Source organism: Mesoplodon densirostris, chromosome 15, assembly GCF_025265405.1.
Source record: "Mesoplodon densirostris isolate mMesDen1 chromosome 15, mMesDen1 primary haplotype, whole genome shotgun sequence".
Classification (NCBI taxonomy): Eukaryota; Metazoa; Chordata; class Mammalia; order Artiodactyla; family Ziphiidae; genus Mesoplodon; species Mesoplodon densirostris.
The window spans coordinates 5,008,127-5,029,138 of NC_082675.1; the positions used below are offsets into that span (position 1 = coordinate 5,008,127).

At 47.4% G+C, this 21,012-nt stretch overlaps 1 protein-coding gene across 1 annotated transcript in view; it reads right to left on the bottom strand.

The window, feature by feature from the left end:
- LOC132502799 (transmembrane protein 132B) overlaps positions 1 to 21,012 on the bottom strand; it is a 374,167-nt gene that overhangs the window by 77,054 nt on the left and 276,101 nt on the right. The window contains exon 4 of the mRNA XM_060118978.1: positions 8,942 to 9,128. Coding sequence (XP_059974961.1) covers positions 8,942 to 9,128 — 187 coding nt within the window. The remainder of the gene's footprint in view (positions 1 to 8,941; positions 9,129 to 21,012) is intronic.

Consider the following 21,012-nt stretch of genomic DNA (forward strand, 5'->3'; position numbering starts at 1 on the left):
ATGCGGGTGGCCCAGTGTGATCACAAGGATCCTTACAAGAGGGAGGCTGGAGGGTCAGAGTCAGAGAAGGAGACACGGTAACAGAAGCAGAGGTCAGAGTGATGTGACATGGGGTCATGAGCTAAGGAATGCGGGCACCTCTCGAAGCTGGAAAGGGCAAGGAAAAGATTCTCCCCTAGAGCTTCCAAAATAATGCAGCTCTGCTGACACCTTGATTTTGTCCTCTAGACCCATCTCGGACTTCTGATGTCCAGAACTGCAAGATAGATTTGTGTTGTTTAAAGCCACTATGTTTGCGGTAATTTGTTACAGCAGCAAGAGGAGGCTAACACAGACACCAATAACTGGACACTGGAAAGCCCATGAAAGGTTATCTGTTACTACCAAGGCCTGCAGAAGCTGCCCCTGGCTTCCTCTCCAATCTCATCGCTTTCCCCTGCCCTCCCCCCGACCCCCACCTTGTGGTCTACATTCCAACAGCCTGGCCTTCTTGGAGTTCCTCAAATAAACCAAGTTTAATTCTGCTTGAAGATGCACACTGTTCCCTCCGTCTGAAATGCTCTTCCTCCATGGCCTTCCAGAGCTGGCTCCTTCTCAGCAGTTAGTTCTCGGTGCAAACGCCAGATCCTTAGACAGACAGCTTCCTGATCACTTAGCACTGCCCACCTCCATCCCAGTGTCTCTGTTCTGTGACCCAGCATGAATTTCTCCACAGCATACATCATTGTCTGAAGTGATCAGGCGTACTTGTTTCTTATATTCCTTACTCCCCTCTCCTAGAATGTAAGCAGCAGGAGGGCTGAGACTCTGTGTGTCTGTTCATCATCAATCACTAGAACACAGAGTAGACACACAAATATTATTTGAAATAAAGAAGTATTTGTGCCCAGGCCTCGCTGTAAAGTTTCAGGCCAATACGGCTAAAAAGGAGTCTGATTATCTCTTGCTTTTTCCATGCTTGCGTGCCCAGTTGCTTAGAAACTCACCAAGCAGGTTCATTTTTTGATTCCAACGTTTTGAAAGATAATGTGCTTTTTATCTGCATGAGTAGAGCTGGGCTTTTTAGTTTTAAGAACTGTTGTGGAATGGTGGGCTGCAACCCTAAACTCCAAGCCACCCACGGAAATAAATCTCTAAGCTCAAAGCTCAGTTATTGGACATAAAACTTCAGAGAATTGAAAGGGCATGAGGGACAGAGGTGGCGGGGGGAGAAAAGAAAACACATGCTTTCATAAAGAAGGGCTTTTCTTTATGAAGGGAAGAGAAACAGGCACAAAGTTGGCATTTCCCAGCCATGGAGGGGGCAGCACAAAGACTACCTTTAAATTTTAGATTTTAAAGATGATGCAGAGAACAGCGTTATTGCCCTAGGTTGTGACACTCCTCTTTTTTGACTGCCTTTTTTAAGATGGGTTTTTTTTTTTTTTTTTTTTTTTTTTGCCGTACGCGGGCCTCTCACTGTTGTGGCCTCTCCCGTTGCAGAGCACAGGCTCCGGATGCGCAGGCCCAGCGGCCATGGCTCACGGGCCCAGCCGCTCCGCGGCATATGGGATCCTCCCAGACCGGGGCACGAACCCGTATCCCCTGCATCGGCAGGCGGACTCTCAACCACTGCGCCACCAGGGAGGCCCTAAGATGGGGTTTTTGAAGGTGTTGACCATCTGTGCTGTCTGCTAAAATGGAAACATTACACACAATGGTTTCCAAGGCCTGGTGATCAACTCAAAATTTCCATCAATTCCATTTTATCCCTTTCCATGCACCAAAGGTTAATGAATCCAGCACACAGTGTATGCTAAATAAGTGGTCGATATTGTATAACGATTGACCAGATGGATGAATGGATGGATGCATGGATGGATGGATGGATGCATGGATGCATGGATGCATGGATGGATGGGTGGGTGGATGAGTACATCACCACTCTCTGTCCTTCCACAGACCCTCCTGCCTGGACTGTTGCATCAGCCCACACCCTGGCTTCCACACGTGGGGTCTCTCCCCAGTTTTATCATGATTTCCCCTAAAGCTGCATATTTACCTTCTTGAAGTAGAGGTTGGTTTGCTACCCAAGGGGTGTCCACAGCACCCCACACTACACAGGGTCACACACTGTGGCAGCAAACTTCTAAATCATAACACTGGGGTTGAATCCCAAGATAGCAGTCCCTCCTCAGAGGATGCTGTGAGGTTGAGTGAGATGTTCAGGGGGCAGCAGCCGCCTTGACTACCTACCCACCATCATCTCTCCTCTCCATCCTGCACCACGGCTGTATCTGATTCATCAAATCGAGCTCTTTCTTTCCTCTAGGTGGAGAATCCACCACCCATACTGAGATTGAACTTCTGTTTGACTTTCACCAAAATCTGACACATATACTTACACGTGGTCAGACAGCACAATGGCAATGATGAAAATAACAATGGCTAAGTATTATTGAGTGCTTACAATGTGCCAGGCCAACGTGCTCTTTTTTTTTTCCCACAATAGACAGTTGAGTTTGTTAAATAATGTGGGTTAAGCAAGGGTTGAGGAGTTCCGTGGAATTGGGGGTGGAGGGAGTGGATCTCAAGGAGAGTTTGGAGTCCTCTCCCTCCCCTGGATTTCTGTCAGCTGTGTTCCTGCAGTACATCTTTAATCCTCATAAAACTCTAAGAGGCAGGCAACCTCATTCTTACATTTTACAGATGACAAAGCTTGAGTTTCAGAGAGGTTAAGTGACTTGCCCAAGATGACAAAACTAGTAACCATTGGGGTCCAAATTTCCATCTAGGCAGGTTGACCCAAGAGCCTGTACTCTTTTTTTTTTTTCTTTTTGCAGTATGCGGGCCTCTCACTGTTGTGGCCTATCCCGTTGCGGAGCACAGGCTCCGGACGCGCAGGCCCAGCGGCCATGGCTCACGGGCCCAGCCGCTCCGCGGCATATGGGATCCTCCCAGACCGGGGCACGAACCCGTATCCCCTGCATCGGCAGGCGGACTCTTAACCACTGTGCCACCAGGGAGGCCCGAGCCTGTACTCTTGACCAAAATATTTCCTTGCCAACTACCTCAAAGGAGAAAACAATTGAAAATTTTTTCAGTATGGACGCCCACCCCCCCACCAGGTAAATCAATAGGATAACAAAACTGGCAAGGTAGAGAGGGTCATTAATTCTACGTAACAGTTGAATATGCTCCAATCTATCTGGGACACTTTCCCACTGCATAGGGCTTTTCTATTTGCCTTGATATTTTAAGCATGTTTGTTTTTGTTGTATCTCATTTGGTCCATCTGACACCCCAGTGCAATAGACAGGAGAAGTATTCTCACTTGGAAATTCACACACAGGAAACTAAAGCAAAGGGATTTTAGGTGACTGCTCTGAGGCTACACAGAGAATAAGAGGCCAGCTGGCTCCGCTGTCCGATCTCCTCCCAGGCCCCGAGGTTGGAGGAAGAAGATGTGAAGCTATTACAGGAGCCTATGCAGCCCCAGCCCGCAGTGGTCCACATCCTCCCTGGGGCAAGGCTGTGTGTGTAAGCTAAGAGATTTGTGATCACCATGCCTGTGGCAGCTCTGCTGTGGGGTCCTCTGGAAATGCAGAGCTCAAAGTGCTTCCCTGGTGAAGGAGTGTGGTGTCCCCAGGAGCTGTCAGAGGTGCTGGGTGGCTGGGGATGACATGAGGTCCAGAGAGCTCCTCAGGGAATAGCCTGGGGTTGGGGTGTTGATGAAAGAAGGTCGTGGGAGGAGGGATGGAGAGCACTGTGCACAGCCTGAGCAAGACCAAGACAGGGAGAGCTGGGATCCTGCCTAAGGCCAGTGGTAGGAAAATAACAGTCCCCCAAAGATGTCCACATCCTAATCCCCAGAACCCGTGAATGTGTTACTTTACATGGCAAATGGGAAAGTCAAAAATCTTGAGATGAGCAGATGATCCTGAGTTATCCAGGTGGACCCAAGGTATTCACAAGGGTTCTTATAAGGAAAAGAAGGCAGGAAGGTCAGGAAAGGAGATGTGATAAGGGAAGCAGAGGTCTGAGTGATACGGAGCCATGAACCAAGGAATGCTGGAAGCCTCTAGAAGCTGGAGAATCTTCTCCGTCAGAACCTCCGGAAGGAATACAGTCCTGCTGACACTTTGATTTTAGCCCCGTGAAACCCATTTCAGACTTGTGACCTCCAGACTCTTAAGATAATAAATTGGTGTTCCCTTAAAGCATTAAGTTTGTGGTGATTTGTTACAGCAGCAAAAGGAAACTAATACAGCAAATGAGGGCTATCCAGCTAGTGGGTTCAGGTTCTGATGGTAAATGTAACCATTTGTTCATTTGCTGAGCAGATACTCTGTATCAGGCACCATGTTTGGTGCTGAGAAAACATCTGGTGAGCAAATCAAACAGGGTCCCTCCCATCGAGGAGCTTGTGATCCAGTGGAGGAAGACAGAGAGTATTCTGGTCATCAATTCAGTGCCCCTTGGCTCCAAATTCACCCCTCATGACCTGCTCTGGGAAAATGGATCTGAGCCTTTAACAGCTGTCCTTTGCCAATGGGCAAGAGTTATGCTATGTCAGGGGGCGCTGGAGAGACACTTCAGTAGGAAAGTGTTTGCTTTCTGATTCTGGGGCACTCTTCCAGCACTGGTGGCTTCCCCCCAACCCCTGTATCCAGCTCCTGCAGCATCCAGTGACCTGCAGCTTTCACCAGCATCCACTTTGAGCGGTTTGGTAGCAAGTGCTTCTGATGAGACAGCTCCCCATGGATAGCTGTCCCCAGACTTCCAGCCATTTCCACTGGTACGCTACCTCAGCAGCTTCTCCTCATTCAGTGGGCTGTGAATGAACCCTCTCCAGCAAGGTCTGGATCTCAGAGGGTTGGGGAAAGGCCTCTGGCTCAGGTGCCCTAACTCCACCCCAGGGCAGTGGAGGCTCCTGACTCGGCCATTCCCATATTCTTCAGAGTTCTCTTCACTTCTTAGCAAGCGACCTCTCATTATTCCAGTCCCTGTTATAATTAATGGTCCTTTATATCAACCTCTCCCTGCTCAAATTCTTTCTCGTGATTGGAGCCAGACTGGAACAGGCAGTGCACAAAGCATCACGTCAATAAGCATGAATTACAGACGGAAGAGAGAACGAATTTAGCTGGAGTGGCCAGAAGAACCCTCTGTGAGAGTTGGCTTTGAAGGTGAAAGAGACAAGAAATCAACCAAATGGAGGGTTCTGGGCCAAGGGTGAGCCATGAGAAGATGTCAGCAGGACTGAGGCTCAGCATGGCCAGGTTCTGAACGCACAGGCTTCTGGGACACCTTGGGACCTCAGACTTACATCGTACAATAAAAGGGCATCAGCCGGAGCCTGTCTGCCCTCAGATCCATTCCCAAGCTTTCCCCTGGTGGGTTCTGGCTCCCAGACGTGCTGACCCCAAAGATGGTGTTCCTTAGAGGACCCCAGTCCTGGGCCCCAGGATCACCTCCTCCTGCCTCCCAACCCAGGGGTGGGTGGATCCCCACTCCAGCTATGGTTCCTGAGTTTCCTGTGTTCTGTTCCTGGCTTATCATCTGTCCTACCTCCTGCATACCTGAATGCTTCCACTTAAAGTTTTTCTGCCCTAACTACAAAAGTGGCTTCCACTCCTCAGTAGACTCTGATACAATAGCAAGGCCAGTTTTGTTTGAACATCCCATGGACGAGTAATCTAGCACCCTTACATCACGTATAAGTTGTCCAGGGTTAGCTGCCATTGAGAAGAAGTATAAGGAGGGGGAGGGGGAGAAGGGAATGGAGAAGAAGGTCGGGGGTGGGGTTGGAAGAATTACATAAAAGTTACTTACACCCTAAGAGCAGTAGGCAAAATTCTCCCCTGAAGGCCACTCTGCGGCAGTTACGGGTTTGGAAAGCAGCTAAAACAACTGATGAAAGAGAAAAGATGAACTACCGACTCTGGTTCCACCGTAAACTTTACTAAATAGCTCTGGTCCCTTGGAGGCATTTCAGAGCCACTCTTCACAGGGATGCCAGAGGTGCCCTGCGATACATGACACCACTCAACCCTCCAACCCTGGCACTTCCCAGCCAGTGGGAATTAAAGCCAAATGCAAGAAACCATCCCTAAGTAAAGATCAGCCAGATGGGGAGACAGTAATCATCACAGACACGCAGTGAGCACAGCAAACATACAACAGCCTCCTCGGAGAAGCCAGGGAGAAGCAGGCAGCTCAGACGGCTCCAGCGGGGGAGAAGATGGGGGCTGGCGGAGCGCGTGCCACAGAGAACAAACTAGCGCCGGCGACGCAGCCAAAATAAGCGCACCGCGCGCATCCGCTGGACCCCTCCCAGGGCTGCACCAGGCACCTGTCACTAAGAACGGGCACAGGACAGAGGATGAGCCCCACGGGGACGTGCTGGCAGCCAAGGAAAGGTTGTCCGAGCCGACCTGTCTCTTGGCCTGCTGGCCGGCTCTGCCAGGCTCTCCGTCCTCGCCCTGGTTTCACCACCTCCTTCTTCCCTAGATTCTGTCCCACCTCACCGTGTGCCCTGACCCAGTGATGAGCACCCCACTCAGACCAGTGCCATGAGTTACGTCTTCAGGCGGCATCATGACAGAAGAGTTCACCTCTGGCCAAAGAGCGTTGGAGGGTCTCACCAAGCAAAGGTGTCATGGGGAAAGGCCACACTAGGAGACAATATCCGCCGAAGCCCTATAACAACAGGATAATAGTCCCCATTCACCAGTATTCTCCCTAGGTTACTTTATTACAAGATGCTAAAATTAAAGTTCTGGCCAAGGATACACTTTCTGTCCCAAAGGCTCACCTCTCTGCCATCACGCCATTAAAGCAAACCTAGACAATTCAGAACAAAGGAACAGGCTGTGTTCCGATAAGACTTTTTCTACTAACACAGGCGGCACGCTGGATGGGTCGGTGGGCTGTACTGGGCTGACCGCAGGTCCGTACCCCTGTCCTGGTTCCAGCCTCCTGGCACGTCAACATACATCACATTCTAGCGCCTCTCGGAACCCACACCTGCCCACGAGAGAAGGGCACGACGTTCATCCTTACAAGAAGCAGGAGGCTGCAGAAGCCCCAGGGAATTGACTGGTACTGATGAGACATAGAGCAAAATCCTAAGGGCTTCGAGTAAAGAGATAACACCACCTCGGCCCGATCTTGGTCGACCTGGAGACTTGACAGGAACGGTCCCGGGAAAGGGAGCATAGCATTGTCTCACTCTATCCTACAATCCTCACCATCCACCGCTGCTCCCTCACGGGGCTCTTTCCCACGAAGCTGGGGCCGCCCTCAAACCAAAATGCAGATCACTGCTGCTGTGGATCATCTCCAACCGTCTAGCCTTCAAGAACTAGATGATCCCGGTAGCTGGGATTACAGCACGGGATTCAGTCATTCACTGGACAAATCGTAAGTGCCCCGGGCATTGTTCTAGGTGCTGGGGACACAGGAGTGGACAGAACTGATGGGAAGCCTACTGTCACGGATCTCTCCTTCTGGGGAGGAACAAAGATGATGAATCCTAAACCTCAAACACTGACAATATCTACGAAGAAGATAGAAGAGGATGAAGATGTGGACAGAGAGGGAGGGGCAAGGGGAACGGAGAGCCAGCTTGACTTCCCTGGTCAGGGAAGGTGCCTCTTAACAGTCGAATCAAGAAGGAGCCAGAGGGCTTCCCTGGGGGCATAGTGGTTGAGAGTCCGCCTGCCGATGCAGGGGACACGGGTTCGTGCCCCGGTCTGGGAAGATCCCACATGCCGCGGAGCGGCTGGGCCCGTGAGCCATGGCCGCTGAGCCTGTGCGTCCGGAGCCTGTGCTCCGCAGCGGGAGAGGCCACAACAGTGAGAGGCCCGTGTACCGCAAAAAAAAAAAAAAAGAAGGAGCCAGATATGAGGAGACGTAGGGAAAGGGAGTTTTGGGGCAAAGCGTCAAGAACACAAATATGGGAATTGCAGAATTAATTGTAGGGTAGAGGGTTTTATTTGCAAGGATCTCACCCCTGGTATCCAACTTTGAGTATGAATGATAGAAGTACCCCCAGGTTGTCCTAGAATCGCTAGGTGTGGACCCCCATGCCTTGGTCCCAGACAGGAAGGTCAAAGCAGCGCAGAATGTGTTTGGACATTTCCAGTGTGGGAAAGGGCATTAGCAATATTGCACTCCCAGGGTTTATTATCCCTGTGACCCATCGGCACCGTCTTTTCAGGTTCTGGGACCTTGTCCACGATACTGTTCTCAGAGGCGTTCCCCGAGCCTGATTGTGAATAGAGCTTCGGCCAAGCTCAGAGGAGAGAGCTGGTCACCCCCAGGCCAGAAACAGAAACACATGTGGTTTTATGGTCTCTGGGACACTATCCAGGTTCATCTGGTCAGTTCCCAGTAAGGCTCTTGTGGTCCATCTGCATTTTAGAGTTTGCCAACCCCCAAGCTACATGGGAACTCTCAGGGCAACTGACCTGGGGCTGCTTACTCAGCATATAGAGAGGCCGTGCCCACCACACACTCCTGATGCATTTCAATGCAACTGTCTTCACTCAGGACACACAGGCTGAGCCAATAAAAAACACGGGCTCCCCAGGAGGCGGTTCAGCAGGATCCACAAAGGAAAGCAGATTTACACAGCAGGCCCTAGTTTCCAAGGAGGCATTAAAGAAATCAAGTAAATAAAATATAACTTAAGTGTATTTCCCTTGCTCAAGCAACTTCAAGGTGCATAGAAAACAGCAGATTATAAAATGCTCCTGTTTCTTTGAATATTAAAAGTACTCAGGGAATTCCCTGGCAGTCCAGTGGTTAGAATTCTGGGCATTCACTGCCAGGGGCCAGGGTTTGAACCCTGGTTGGGGAACTAAGATCCCACGTGCCACACGGCAAGGCAAAAAAAAAAAAAAAGTACTCGAAGAAAACATCTCTGTGACACTGATTCTGAAGCCCGACATCTCACCATTGCGAGCGGGACGATGCCCACGAAGGAGGTCTGGCTGACAAAGATCTCAGAGACAACCAGCTCCCTCGTGGCGTCCTCCACCGGGTACTCCACCTGCCAGGTGATCTGCTGGGCGCCGGCCAGGTCACTGCTGTTGTCAATTCCAAAGTCCACTTGCAAGATCTCATAGAAGGAGCCATTTGTTCTGCAAAACAAACACACAGTAAAGTGCAGTTTAAAACCCGAGACTCAGCAGAATGTCAAGAACGCGATCAATTGCCACATTCCTCTTTGTCAACCCAAAGAAGGCTCGCCAAGTTCAACAGCTCACAGGCGGTGTCGATAGAGCCTGATTCACAGGCTGCCCACAGACGGCCCACACCTCCTAGTGGACAGACCATCCGTCTTCAGGGCCCTGTCCTTCACTGAATGAGCAGCTCAGACAGCACTGCATCTCTGGGCACCGTCACAGCTCAGTCCTCCCCAACCCCACGCCTGCGGACGCCACGATCCAAGCACCACACACGGGACGTGGCCCGACACCTTCATCTAGGGCCACCATTACTCCAATCGTGAGGCACAGCCTGGATTCTGGCTGTTTCTACTTCTACTTACCTGTGTGGCTGTGGACCCGTGGTGCAAACTCTGAGCTTTAGAATTTGGGGAGAATATTGGTGCCTACGTGGGCTTGTGAAAGCATCGTGAGACCAAGGATGGGAAAGGACCCCATAAGGTGCATAGTCCGTGACACCAACTATGAGCTACATGAATAAGGAGCTCTGCTGGGTTCTTCATGTCCTCAGCCTGCAGTGGGATGGGATGTAACGGAAGAAAACCCCACCCGCCTTCATTCATGGAGTGACAACATTGAACACTGCACGTTGTTTGGAGGAGGGGGAAGAAAGTGGATGGGGCACATATAAGTGAAAAGGGCCAGTGTCCTTCTCAGCATCTTTCTACACAGGGAGAGCCTCTCATCATGGACATGAACTTATAAATTATAGGCTGACTAGTGCACTGATGGGAGAAGTTACTAAACAGAGAGTTAAAACAAAGAGCCATCCAGCATGGGATTTGTGAATGACTTCTGTTCCCTAAGTCTTTGTCCGTCACCCTGAATCTAGCTGTATCTGGATCCAAGCAATAAGACAGCAGAGTGAAGGATTCACAGCTCCGAAAACTTGAGTGACCCCCACCAACCTGTTCCTTTACCAACAATGGGTCTGCCTGGACTAAAATGAGCTGGGAAGCCTCTTCCCTGCCTTTGGGGATCTAGGACAAGATCTGCAGCCCAGACACCGAACCCACAACCTGTAGGGAAAGAGTTTTGAAAAAGAGCCTGTTGCCTGTTGCTTGCCCAGCAGAATCTCCTACCGTGGACAGTTCCTCCACCCCCCAACCACGAAGACTTAAGAACTTAAGACTTAAGAACAGGGTAGAAACCACAGGATTGACAGATAGCTATAGTAAATTTGTTCTTTAAATCTTCTAGCTCCTTGTGAGAAAGGCAAACATCATATAATATTGCTTATATTTGGAATAAAAAAAGTGGTACAAATGAACCTATTTACAAAACAGAAATAGAGTCACAGATGTAGAAAATAAACTTATGGTTACCAGGGGGAAAGTGGGGGGAGGGATAAATTGGGAGATTGGGATTGATATACACACACTACTATATATAAAATAGATGACTAATAAGGACCTACTGTACAGCACAGGGAAGTCTACTCAGTACTCTGTAATGACCTATATGGGAAAAAAATCTAAAAAAGAGTGGATATATGTATATGCATAACTGATTCACTTTGCTGTACAGCAGAAACTAACACAACATTGTAAATCAACTACACCCCAATAAAAATTTTTTAAAAATAGCTATAGTATAGTTATAGTGTTGGCAAAACTAAGTTACAGTGACCTGCCTGATATGGAATTCTACCCCAAATAGAATTACATTAGAATTCGTCACGTCCAACGTTTTTTCCATTTAGCCAAGGTTTTAAGAAACTCTCTGATATTGCTCTGTCCAATACAGTGGCTACTGGCCAGAAGTGGCTATTTAAATTGAAGTATAGATTTATTAAAATTATCTAGCCAGGTTGTCCTGGTGTGGGTACCCATGAGCTATGAATCATCAAGTATCTATTTGCACATGTTGTTTTGCACGGGGAAGGGAATGTGTGTTGAATAAGGGACCTGGCCTCATGAGAGGATGACAGTGGGCTCACATGGGAACAGGGGACCCCTATTTCCCGGGGCCCTGTGAGAGGGATTTCAGGACCTTAGGAACTTGAGCACTTGGTTCTCGGCTTTGGTCACCTCCCTTTCCCAGCCACCACGCCCCAGCCTAGTCACTTCTCTGACCACAGGGATTCTCCACTGATCCATCTGTTAAGTCTCCTCCTATAAGAGATGCTCGGCCCTATCAGATCAGATCTTCAGTTTCTCTTTAGTCTGCACCGTGCTTGTAAGCAGATCTAAGGAGCTGCTGCTAATGCCTGCTGGGTCTCAGCACTCAGTAAACTTCAGAAAAACTACCGCCGAGAAAGTGAAAATCCAGCACAAGCAGAAAAGGAGCATAACTCTCTCTGTTATCAGCAGTTTAATCCTGTTAAATCTGCACTCTGGTCTTGGGGTGCAGAAGTGGCCAGTCTTTGGGCAAAGGGGGCAGGGTCTGCGTGGGAAGGCTGGCCCCCCCTTAACTGTGGGTTCTTCTTCTCCTGTGGACCTGCTACAAATGGAATAACAATCCAGTCAGAGTCACTTTTTTTTTTTTTTTTTTTTTTTTGTGGTACGCAGGCCTCTCACTGTTGTGGCCTCCCCCATTGCGGAGCACAGGCTCTGGACGCACAGGCTCAGCGGCCATGGCTCACGGGCCCAGCCGCTCCGCAGCATGTGGGATCTTCCCAGACCGGGGCACAAACCCGTGTCCCCTGCATCGGCAGGCGGACTCTCAACCACTGCGCCACCAGGGAAGCCCTAGAGTCACTTCTATGCATAAGTTTTTATTTTAAGTCATTTTCCTCAAACCAGAGGAAGGGGGTCTTTTACTTCTAGGCAGCTGGCATGCCCTCTAATAAGTCCATTTCTATGGAAATGGGTTGATAACTATTAACTTTACCTGTTCCTGATCTATTCTTGATAAGCTTTTCCATTTAGAAAGTGTCCCATGATTCTCTCAATTTAATAATTACCAGCTGCCTTTGGGGAATCAGGGTCAGTCATGAGATAATCATCAGATATTTTTCTTTTCCCTGGGGTGGAGAAGTGTGTGTGTGTGTGTGTGTGTGTGGGGGGGGGGGTGTATGTGTGTGTGTGTGTTGGAAGGGGTCAAGCAGGACACTGCTTGGCTATTTCTCCCCTCAAGCTAGAACACACAGCCTCCTCCCCAAAGGACTTGCTTCCCAGAGACCCTGTTTCCCATGGAAACCTGTCCTGTAATAAAAGCTAAGCCCCCTCCATGTGACCACGGGACAGCTTTCGAGTGCACAGTATGGCTGCAGCTCAGACTCGCCAGCAAGAAGGAGGCAGAGAAATGGGAGCAGGGGAGATGGATGGGCCCCAATCCAGCAGCTGGTCCCCAGGAAGCACATCCTGCCATTTCTCAGCAGGTCCCTCATGATGACAGTGACGATTGCTTTACGGAGGGAGGCTGGTGGGGAGGGAAGGCAATGGGGGGGAGAGCAGTAAAGGACGAGGGAGAGTTCAAAAGCTTGAATTGCTCTCTAGCAGGTTGTACCATTTACCTAAACTATTTTTTCTCCCCACAAACTTCTAGATAATTCTGAGCTACCAGGCGGAGATGCTTTCCCCATATGAGTTTTTTTTTTCTAGAAATGGAGCAAGAGAGGCTGTCTCTGGTCTCAGGGATTCTGCTTTTTTCTTATGAGCCTTTTTCTGGGCATTATTTTAAAAGATGACCAAAAAGCCAGGTAAATACTGAACGATGATCACACTGAGCAAACGCCCCCGAGTAAGCCTGCTGGTTACTCGCGGTAAATACAATGAGACTAAACTCCGACTTCTTCTCTTGACTGTTCATGCCACCAGGACAACAATGTACCTGTATTGTTGCTGCTCTGACTGTGGCAGCTGGAACGGTGCCTGGAAAAGTGTAGGAGTTCCATACGTGTTTGTTTAAGTCTCTGAACACACTCAACAAAGTAGGACACCCTGTCAATTTGTGTGTAGGGGGGTGTCATGTGCATTCTGGGAGACGAGAAGCTACCAGTCAGCTGGGGGTTTTTTTTGTAATTTATTTATTTTATGTATTTATTTTTGGCTGTGTTGGGTCTTCGTTGCCGTGCAGGCTTCCTCTAGTTGTGGCGAGCGGGGTTTACTCTTCGTTGCGGGGCGCGGGCTTCTCATTGCGGTGGCTTCTCTTGTTGCGGAGCACGGGCTCCAGGTGCACGGGCTTCAGTAACTGTGGCACGTGGGCTCAGTAGTTGTGGCTCGCGGGCTCTAGAGCACAGGCTCAGTCGTTGTGGCACATGGGCTTAGTTGCTCCGCAGCTTGTGGGATCTTCCCGGCCCAGGGCTTGAACCTGTGTCCCCTGCATTGGCAGGAGGATTCCTAACCACGGCACCACCAGGGAAGTCCCAGTCAGCTGGGTTTTGAGCCCTATTCTCCTGCCTGCCTGGTACGTATATTGATATTCTCTACTTTGATAAGATGGGTCTGTCTCTACTACTAGAATGTAATTTTTTTAAAGACTTTATTTTTTTAAGAGCAGTTTTAGGTTCACAGCAAAATTGAGGAGAAGGTACAAAGGTTTCCCATATACCCCTTTCCCCCCATACACACAGAGCCTCCCCATCATCAGCATCCCCCAACAGACGGTACATTTGTTACAATCAATGAATCTACATGGACACATCGTTATCACCCAAAGTGCACAGTTTACATTACAGTTCACTCTTGGTTTTGTATATTCTATAGGTTTGAACAAATGTATAGTGACACGTCTCCACCGTTATGGTCTCATACAGAGTGTTTTCACTGCCCTAAACATCCTCTGTGCTCTACCTATGCATCGCTCTGCTCCCCCAACCCCTGGCCGGCCACCACTGATCTTTTCATTGTCTCCAGAGTTTTGCCTTTTCTAGAATGTCACAGAGTTGGAATCATATAGTACATAGCCTCTTCAGAATGGCTTCTTTCACTGAATAATATGCATTTAAGGCCTCTCCCCGTCTTCTCATGGCTTGATAGCTCATTTCTTTTCAGCACTGAATAATATCCCATTGTCTGAATGGACCACAGTTTATTTATCCATTCACCTACTGAAGGACAGCTTAGCTGCTTCTAAGTTTTGACAATTATGAACAAAGCTACTATAAACATCCGTGTACAGGCTTTTGTGTAGACATAAGTTTTCAACTCCTTTGGGTAAATACCAAGGAGCACAATTGCTAAATCTTATGAACGTAAGTTCTCAAAGGTCAAAACCTATCATAACACCACGGTCACTACAATCCCTGGCATATTCATTTATTCAGTGACATTTATTAAGCCGTGAATATGTGTTAGCCATGGAGAATTCATTGGTAGACAAGATAGACACGATTTCTCTCTTAATAGTCAGGTAAATAAACAAACAAGGTAAGCCCAGGTCATGATAAATCCTATCCTAAAAATAAAATAGAAGAATGAAATTTCTTTTTAAAAAGTTAAATAAGGTTTTTTCAATTTCAATAAGGTTTTTTTCAATTTCAATAAGGTTTTTTCAATTTCAACGTCTATAGCCGAAAGAAACAAAAACACTAATTCAAAAAGACTTCCCTGGTGGCACAGTGGTTAAGAATCCGCCTACGAATGCAGGGGACATGGGTTCGATCACTGGTCCGGGAAGATCCCACATGCCATGGAGCAACTAAACCCGTGCACCACAACTACTGAGCCTGCGGTCTAGAGCCCACAAGCCACAACTACTGAGCCTGCGAACCACAACTACTGAAGCCCACGTGCCTAGAGCCCATGCTCTGCAATAAGATAAGCCACCACAATGAGAAGCCCGCTCACAGCAACAAAGAGTGGCCTTCGCTCGCCACAACTAGAGAAAGCCCGCACACAGCAACAAAGACCGCTTTCATTTCTTGGCACTTGTAAGTAATGTTGCTATGAACACTGTGGTACATGAAACATTTTTTAAATTAATTTAATTCATTTTCAAATTGTTTATAGTTTATAGAAATACAATTAGTATTTACTTATTTACTTATCTATCTATCTTTGGCTGTGTTGGGTCTTCATTGCTGTGCACGGGCTTTCTCTAGTTGTGGCGAGCAGGGGCTACTCTTCATTGCGGTGCGCGGGCTTCTTATTATGGGGGCTTCTCTTGTTGCGGAGCACAGGCTCTAGAGCCAGGCTCAGTAGCTGTGGCATGTGAGCTCAGTAGTTGTGGCTCGCGGGCTCTAGAGTGCAGGCTCAGTAGTTGTGGTGCACAGGCTTAGTTGCTCCGCGGCATGAGGGATCTTTCTGGACCAGGGCTAGAACCCGTGTCCCCTGCACTGGCAGGTGGATTCTGAACCACTGCACCAGCAGGGAAGCCCAAAAAATGTTTTCTTTATTTTTTGGTGTTTGTGTTTTATGTATTATTTGTGTGAAAAGTATTATAAACCTATTACTGTACAGTACTATATAGCCGATGGTTTTAGGTGGGTACCTAGGCTAACTTTGTCAGACTCATGAACAAACTGGACTTACGAACGCGTTCTAGGAATGGAGCTCGTTTGTATGTAGGGAACTTAGTGTATAACATACTAAGTAAGTTATTTATCTGTTATGTTGACTCTCTCTCTCTCTCTCTCTCTCTCTCTCTCTCTCTCTCTCTCTCTATGTATTTCACACATACACATAAGCGCCAGGAAAGCAGGGATTTCAGCCTGTTTTGCTCACTACTGTGTCCCTAGCCTGGGACCTAGCTGGTGCTCATTAAATACCCGTTGAAGGAAGCACTGAATATCAAACAACAGTCTGAGCGAGCGCTCAGAGGAATGTGTGCTTAGTGAAGCCAGAGAGGCTGTGTCACGGTGTTGGCAGCAGAAAGAAACTGGCAAGTCAGGGAAGGCTTCCTGGAGGAGGTCGGACTCAGGCCAATCTTTGCAGAATGGGCTCAGACAACAGGCAACACTGCTTGGGGCCCCTCCTCACACCCTCTTCCCCTCCAGACGTCCTTCCCACTCTGTGACTCCCCCTTCGCCGACAGCAGTCCTCCCAGAGAGGAACGGCACAAACCGCTCTGCTCACCAAACCCATCAACAGGGCCGAGGGTCTTTTTAATTTTTTTCTTAATTTTTTTTTAACTGGAGTATGATCGCTTTACAATGTAGTGTTAGTTTCTGCTGGACAATGAAATGAATCTGCTATATGTATACCTATATCCCCTCCCTCTTGGGCCTCCCTCCCACCCATCTATGTGGTCACAGAGCACCGAGCTGAACTTCCTGTGCTTTATAGTGTGTTCCCACTAGCTATCTATTTTATGCATGGTAGTGTATGTATGTCCATCCCAATCTCCCAGTTCGTCCAACCCTCTCCTTCCTCGCCATGTCCACATGTCCGTTCTATACGTCTACGTCTCTATTCCTGCCCTGCAAATAGGTTCATCAGTACCATTTTTCTAGATTTCACATATATGCGTTAATATATGATATTCGTTTTTCTCTTTCTGACGTACTTCACTCTGTATGACAGACTCTAGGTTCATCCACATCGGGCAGAGGGTCTTTAGTCCATCTCTCTGCCTGTCACGCAGCTCTTTTCGTCATGACCTCATGACCAGCTCTCAGAACCTGGCATGAATAAATCATCTCCTTCTGCAATTTCACAAGATCCAGGCACTGCCTTCTCATGTAGGCTTTGACTGCTCTCTCTGAGTTCGCTGTGGAAAGAATGTTTCAGGTTGACGAATCAGACTGTAGTCGGCAGGCAGAGGTCTAAAAACATTTAAAAGCCCCTAGTTTAGAGCAGGAACTTTTGGACTCAAAACCTTCTCTCCTCATTGGTTTCATTTCAAGGCTTCTCATTCAACTGCTATCTAGAACCTTTAAAAAATCCTAAGACTGTGTCAGATGGGAATACTCCAAGAACAGGGGTTCATTTATTGCATTTGTAGCAGACTAGGAAAGTTAAGTAGAAAACCCAGAGGTTACAATGTGGTACCTGTGCTGCACGTGGCTAGGGCCACAGATATTAACCACCTCCACTACTGTGTTTTCACGAAATGTGACTTGGGTGCCAATGTTTTTAAATGCGGAATATTCACACCAAAAAAATTTGGTATTTCTGGCTTCTTGGAAAAAATTGGAAGAGCAGGCAACACTATCTATCCCACATTCCCACATGGCAACAATCAGCTAGAACAGCAGGATGCTGTTCACACAAAGTGGATCAAAGACCTAAGTGTCAGAGCTAAAATTATAAAACTCTTAGGAAAAAACATAAGCAATAATCTCTGTGACTTTGGTTCAGGCAATGGTTTCTCAGATATAACACCAAAAGCACAAGCACAAAAAAAAAAAAAAGAAACAGGGCCTCCCTGGTGGCGCAGTGGTTGAGAGTCCGCCTGCCGATGCGGGGGATACGGGTTCGTGCCCCGGTCTGGGAGGATCCCATATGCCGCGGAGCGGCTGGGCCTGTGGGCCGTGGCCGCTGGGCCTGCGCATCCGGAGCCTGCGCGTCCGGAGCCTGTGCTCCGCAACGGGGGAGGCCACAACAGTGAGAGGCCCGCATACCACAAAAAGAAAAAAAAAAAAAAAGAAACAGAATTTAAAACTTTAATGCTTCAGATACTATCAATAAAATGTAAAGACACCCTATAGAACAGGAGAAAATATTTGCAGATCATATATCTGATTAAAAAATTCAGTATCTAGAATATATAAAGAACTTTTACAATTCAATAGCAAAACAAAATGGGGCAAAGCATTTGAATAGACATTTCTCCAAAGAAACTATAAAAATGGCCAATAAGCACATGAAAAGATGCTCAACATCATTATCCATTAAGGAAACGCAGATCAAAACCACAGTGAGCTACCATGTTCAAACCATTAGGATGACTGTAGTCAAAAAGATAGACAAAAATATGTGGGCAAGAATGTGAAGAAATTTTGTAACCCTCATGCATTGTTGGCAAAAATGTAAAATGGTACAGCTGATCTGGAAAACAGCTGTGCAGTTCCTCAAAAAACTAAACAGAGCATACCACATGAACCAGCAAGTTCACTCCTAGGTATATACGCAAGAGAAATGAAAACATATGTCCACATAAAAAGTTGTGCACCAGTGTTGATTGTAGCATTATTTTTTTAAATTGAAGTATAACTGATTCACAATATTGTGTTAGTTTCAGGTGTATAGCAAAGCGATTCAGTTATATATTTTTTAGTTTTCATTATAAGTTATTACAAGATACTGAATATATTGTGGTTCCCTATGCTACACAGTAAATCATTGCTGCTTATCTGGAAAATAATCTGAAATATATATGTGCGTGTGTGTGTGTGTGTGTGTGTGTGTGTGTGTGTCTGAATCACTTTGCAATACACCTGAAACTAACACAATATTGTCAATCGACTACACTTCAATTAAAAAAAAAAAAGAAAACTACCATCATCAACTCTCCCTTGCTTGGCTTATCCTCATTTTGCTGAAATCTCAAATACATTTTTCTGCGGTAAATACTCCCAGAAACTCTCCACCTAACTCAAACCAGCTCATGATAAGTCGACCAGCTCATGGCCCCACTTTCCAACCACAGAAAAAAAAAGATATTAAATTCTTCTTCTTTTTTCCATTTTTAAATATTTCAAAGTACCTCACGGACTGGTGTGAGGTGTTGCTTACCAACATTTTCCCAGAGCTGAAAACAATCAGTCTTGATCATGAGCGAACACCATGGGCGCCTCCACTCTCTCAGCTGCCAGATCCTGGACTATTTCTCACAATAACAACTCACCCTCACTGCCAGCTTATTTGATTTTATCAGCATCACCATGGCAAGCCCAGACACAGCGAAGACAACTGCCACAGTTAATTTTCCCCCCTCTGCCTCTGTCTTTCTGACAACATTCTGAAAACCTTTGTAGGAAATGACGGACCAGAAACCACCTCCCACCGACTTCCTGAATACAGTTTCTCAGAGTTGTCCTCTCTCTGTGTCTTCCTGCTACCAACCTTGAGCGATACTCTTGTTATGCACAATGACTCATGGAATCCACTGCTGTTCGGTTGTTTGGGTTTTTTTTTTTCTATTTTATATTGGAGCATAGTAGATTAACAAGGTTGTGTTAGTTTCAGGTGTATAGAAAAGTGATTCAGTTATACATATACGTGTATCCTTTTTCAACTTCTTTTCCCATCTAGGTTGTCACAGAATATTGAGCAGAGTTCCCTGTGCTATACAGTAGGTCCTTGTTATCTATTTTAAATACAGTAGTGTGTATACGTCAATCCCAAACTCCCAACTTATCCTCCCCTCCATCTTTCCCCTTTGGTAACCATGTTTGTTTTCTAAGTCTGTGAGTCTGTTTCTGTTTTGTCAGTAAGTTCATTTGCATCATTTTTTAGATGCCACATATGAGTGATATCATATGGTATTTGTCTTTCTCTGTCTGACTTATTACTTCACTTAGTACGATCATCTCTAGGTCCATCCATGTGGCTGCAAATGGCACAAAGGTATTCGTTTTCTCATTGGTCCTCCAGAGATAGTCCGGGCACCTACGAGCCTAAACATGAGTGATTCTTTGCTTCGTTTTTACACAAACAGAGCACTTTGTACACTCTGTTCTGCCTCTAGAACATTTGATCTCTGACCCAAAGGGAAAGGACAGCTCTGGTCATTCCCTGACACTGAAGTGCTCTGGTCTGGAAGTGAGAACGGAACCAGTCACATGGCCCCATCTGACCAGGGGCTCCAGCAAGGACCATCCTCCTCCAAGTCCGATGGAGTCTCTGGAGTTCACCACCGGTCTGACTCCAGAGATCACGCTGGAGGGAGAGTAAACATCACATGCACTCACTCATTCATGCTGGCACGTTTATAGAAAGGACCGTGTCCCCACCTCTGTCCCAGGCCCAGTGACATATGCAAGCAGAGGCACACACAAGACTAATTATCTTTCAAAGAGTCTGTTTCTCAGTGAAAGCCTTTCTCCTGTCGTGTTGCACAGGATTTCTCTGCACCTACACTGGGAAGGGCCTCATTATATGCGGATTCTTCTGCCGCCTAGGGGGCAGGTGGCTCCTCCAAGGAGAGCAGCTGCTAATGAGGCTGGGGTCCCCAGGTCGCACCCCATGTGTGCTGGTTTAGCTGGACTCCTCCAGGTGGCTGTGGAGGGCATCTATCAGTCCAGCATCCTGCAGGCTACCCTGGTCACCTGGGGTCAACTGGCAGCTACAAGCAGCGCCAATTTATCACCTGTCCTGGTGTTTTCCCTGCTGAGATACGGGAGCAACATCCTGCACAAAGGATTACACTGGGCTCCCCATGAAGGGGGCTGTAGCAGTTAGATGACCGGGGGAATGTTCGTGGCCAACCCAGCCAAGATCAGGCCCAAGATGAGCTGCCCGCAGAACTCTAGATCAGAAGGAAGCTCACATTCACCTACAGCATCACTTAAAGACCACAGACATGTGACAGTAAAGTACTTGGAGGATTCATGGCCCTTAAGGGGTGGAGTCAGAAGGGGCAAGAATCATGAGGTTCACAGACACAGAGAACAGACCTGTGGTTGCCAAGGGGGAGGGCGTGGGGGAGGGATGCACTGGGAGTTTGGAATTAGCGGATGCACACTATTATCCATAGGATGGATAAACAACAAGGTCCTACTGTAGAGCACAGGGAACTCTATTCAATATCCTGTGATAAACCATCATGGATATAAAACAAGAATGTACATATATATGTATAACTGAATCACTTTGCCGTACAGGAGAAATTAACACAACATGGTAAATCAACTGCACTTCAATAAAATCAATTTTAAAAAAAGAGAGAATCGTGAGGTTTAGGACTTGTCTCCCAAATTCCAGACTCTCATCCAACTGCCTATTCAGCAGCTCCACTTAGGGGTCGAAAA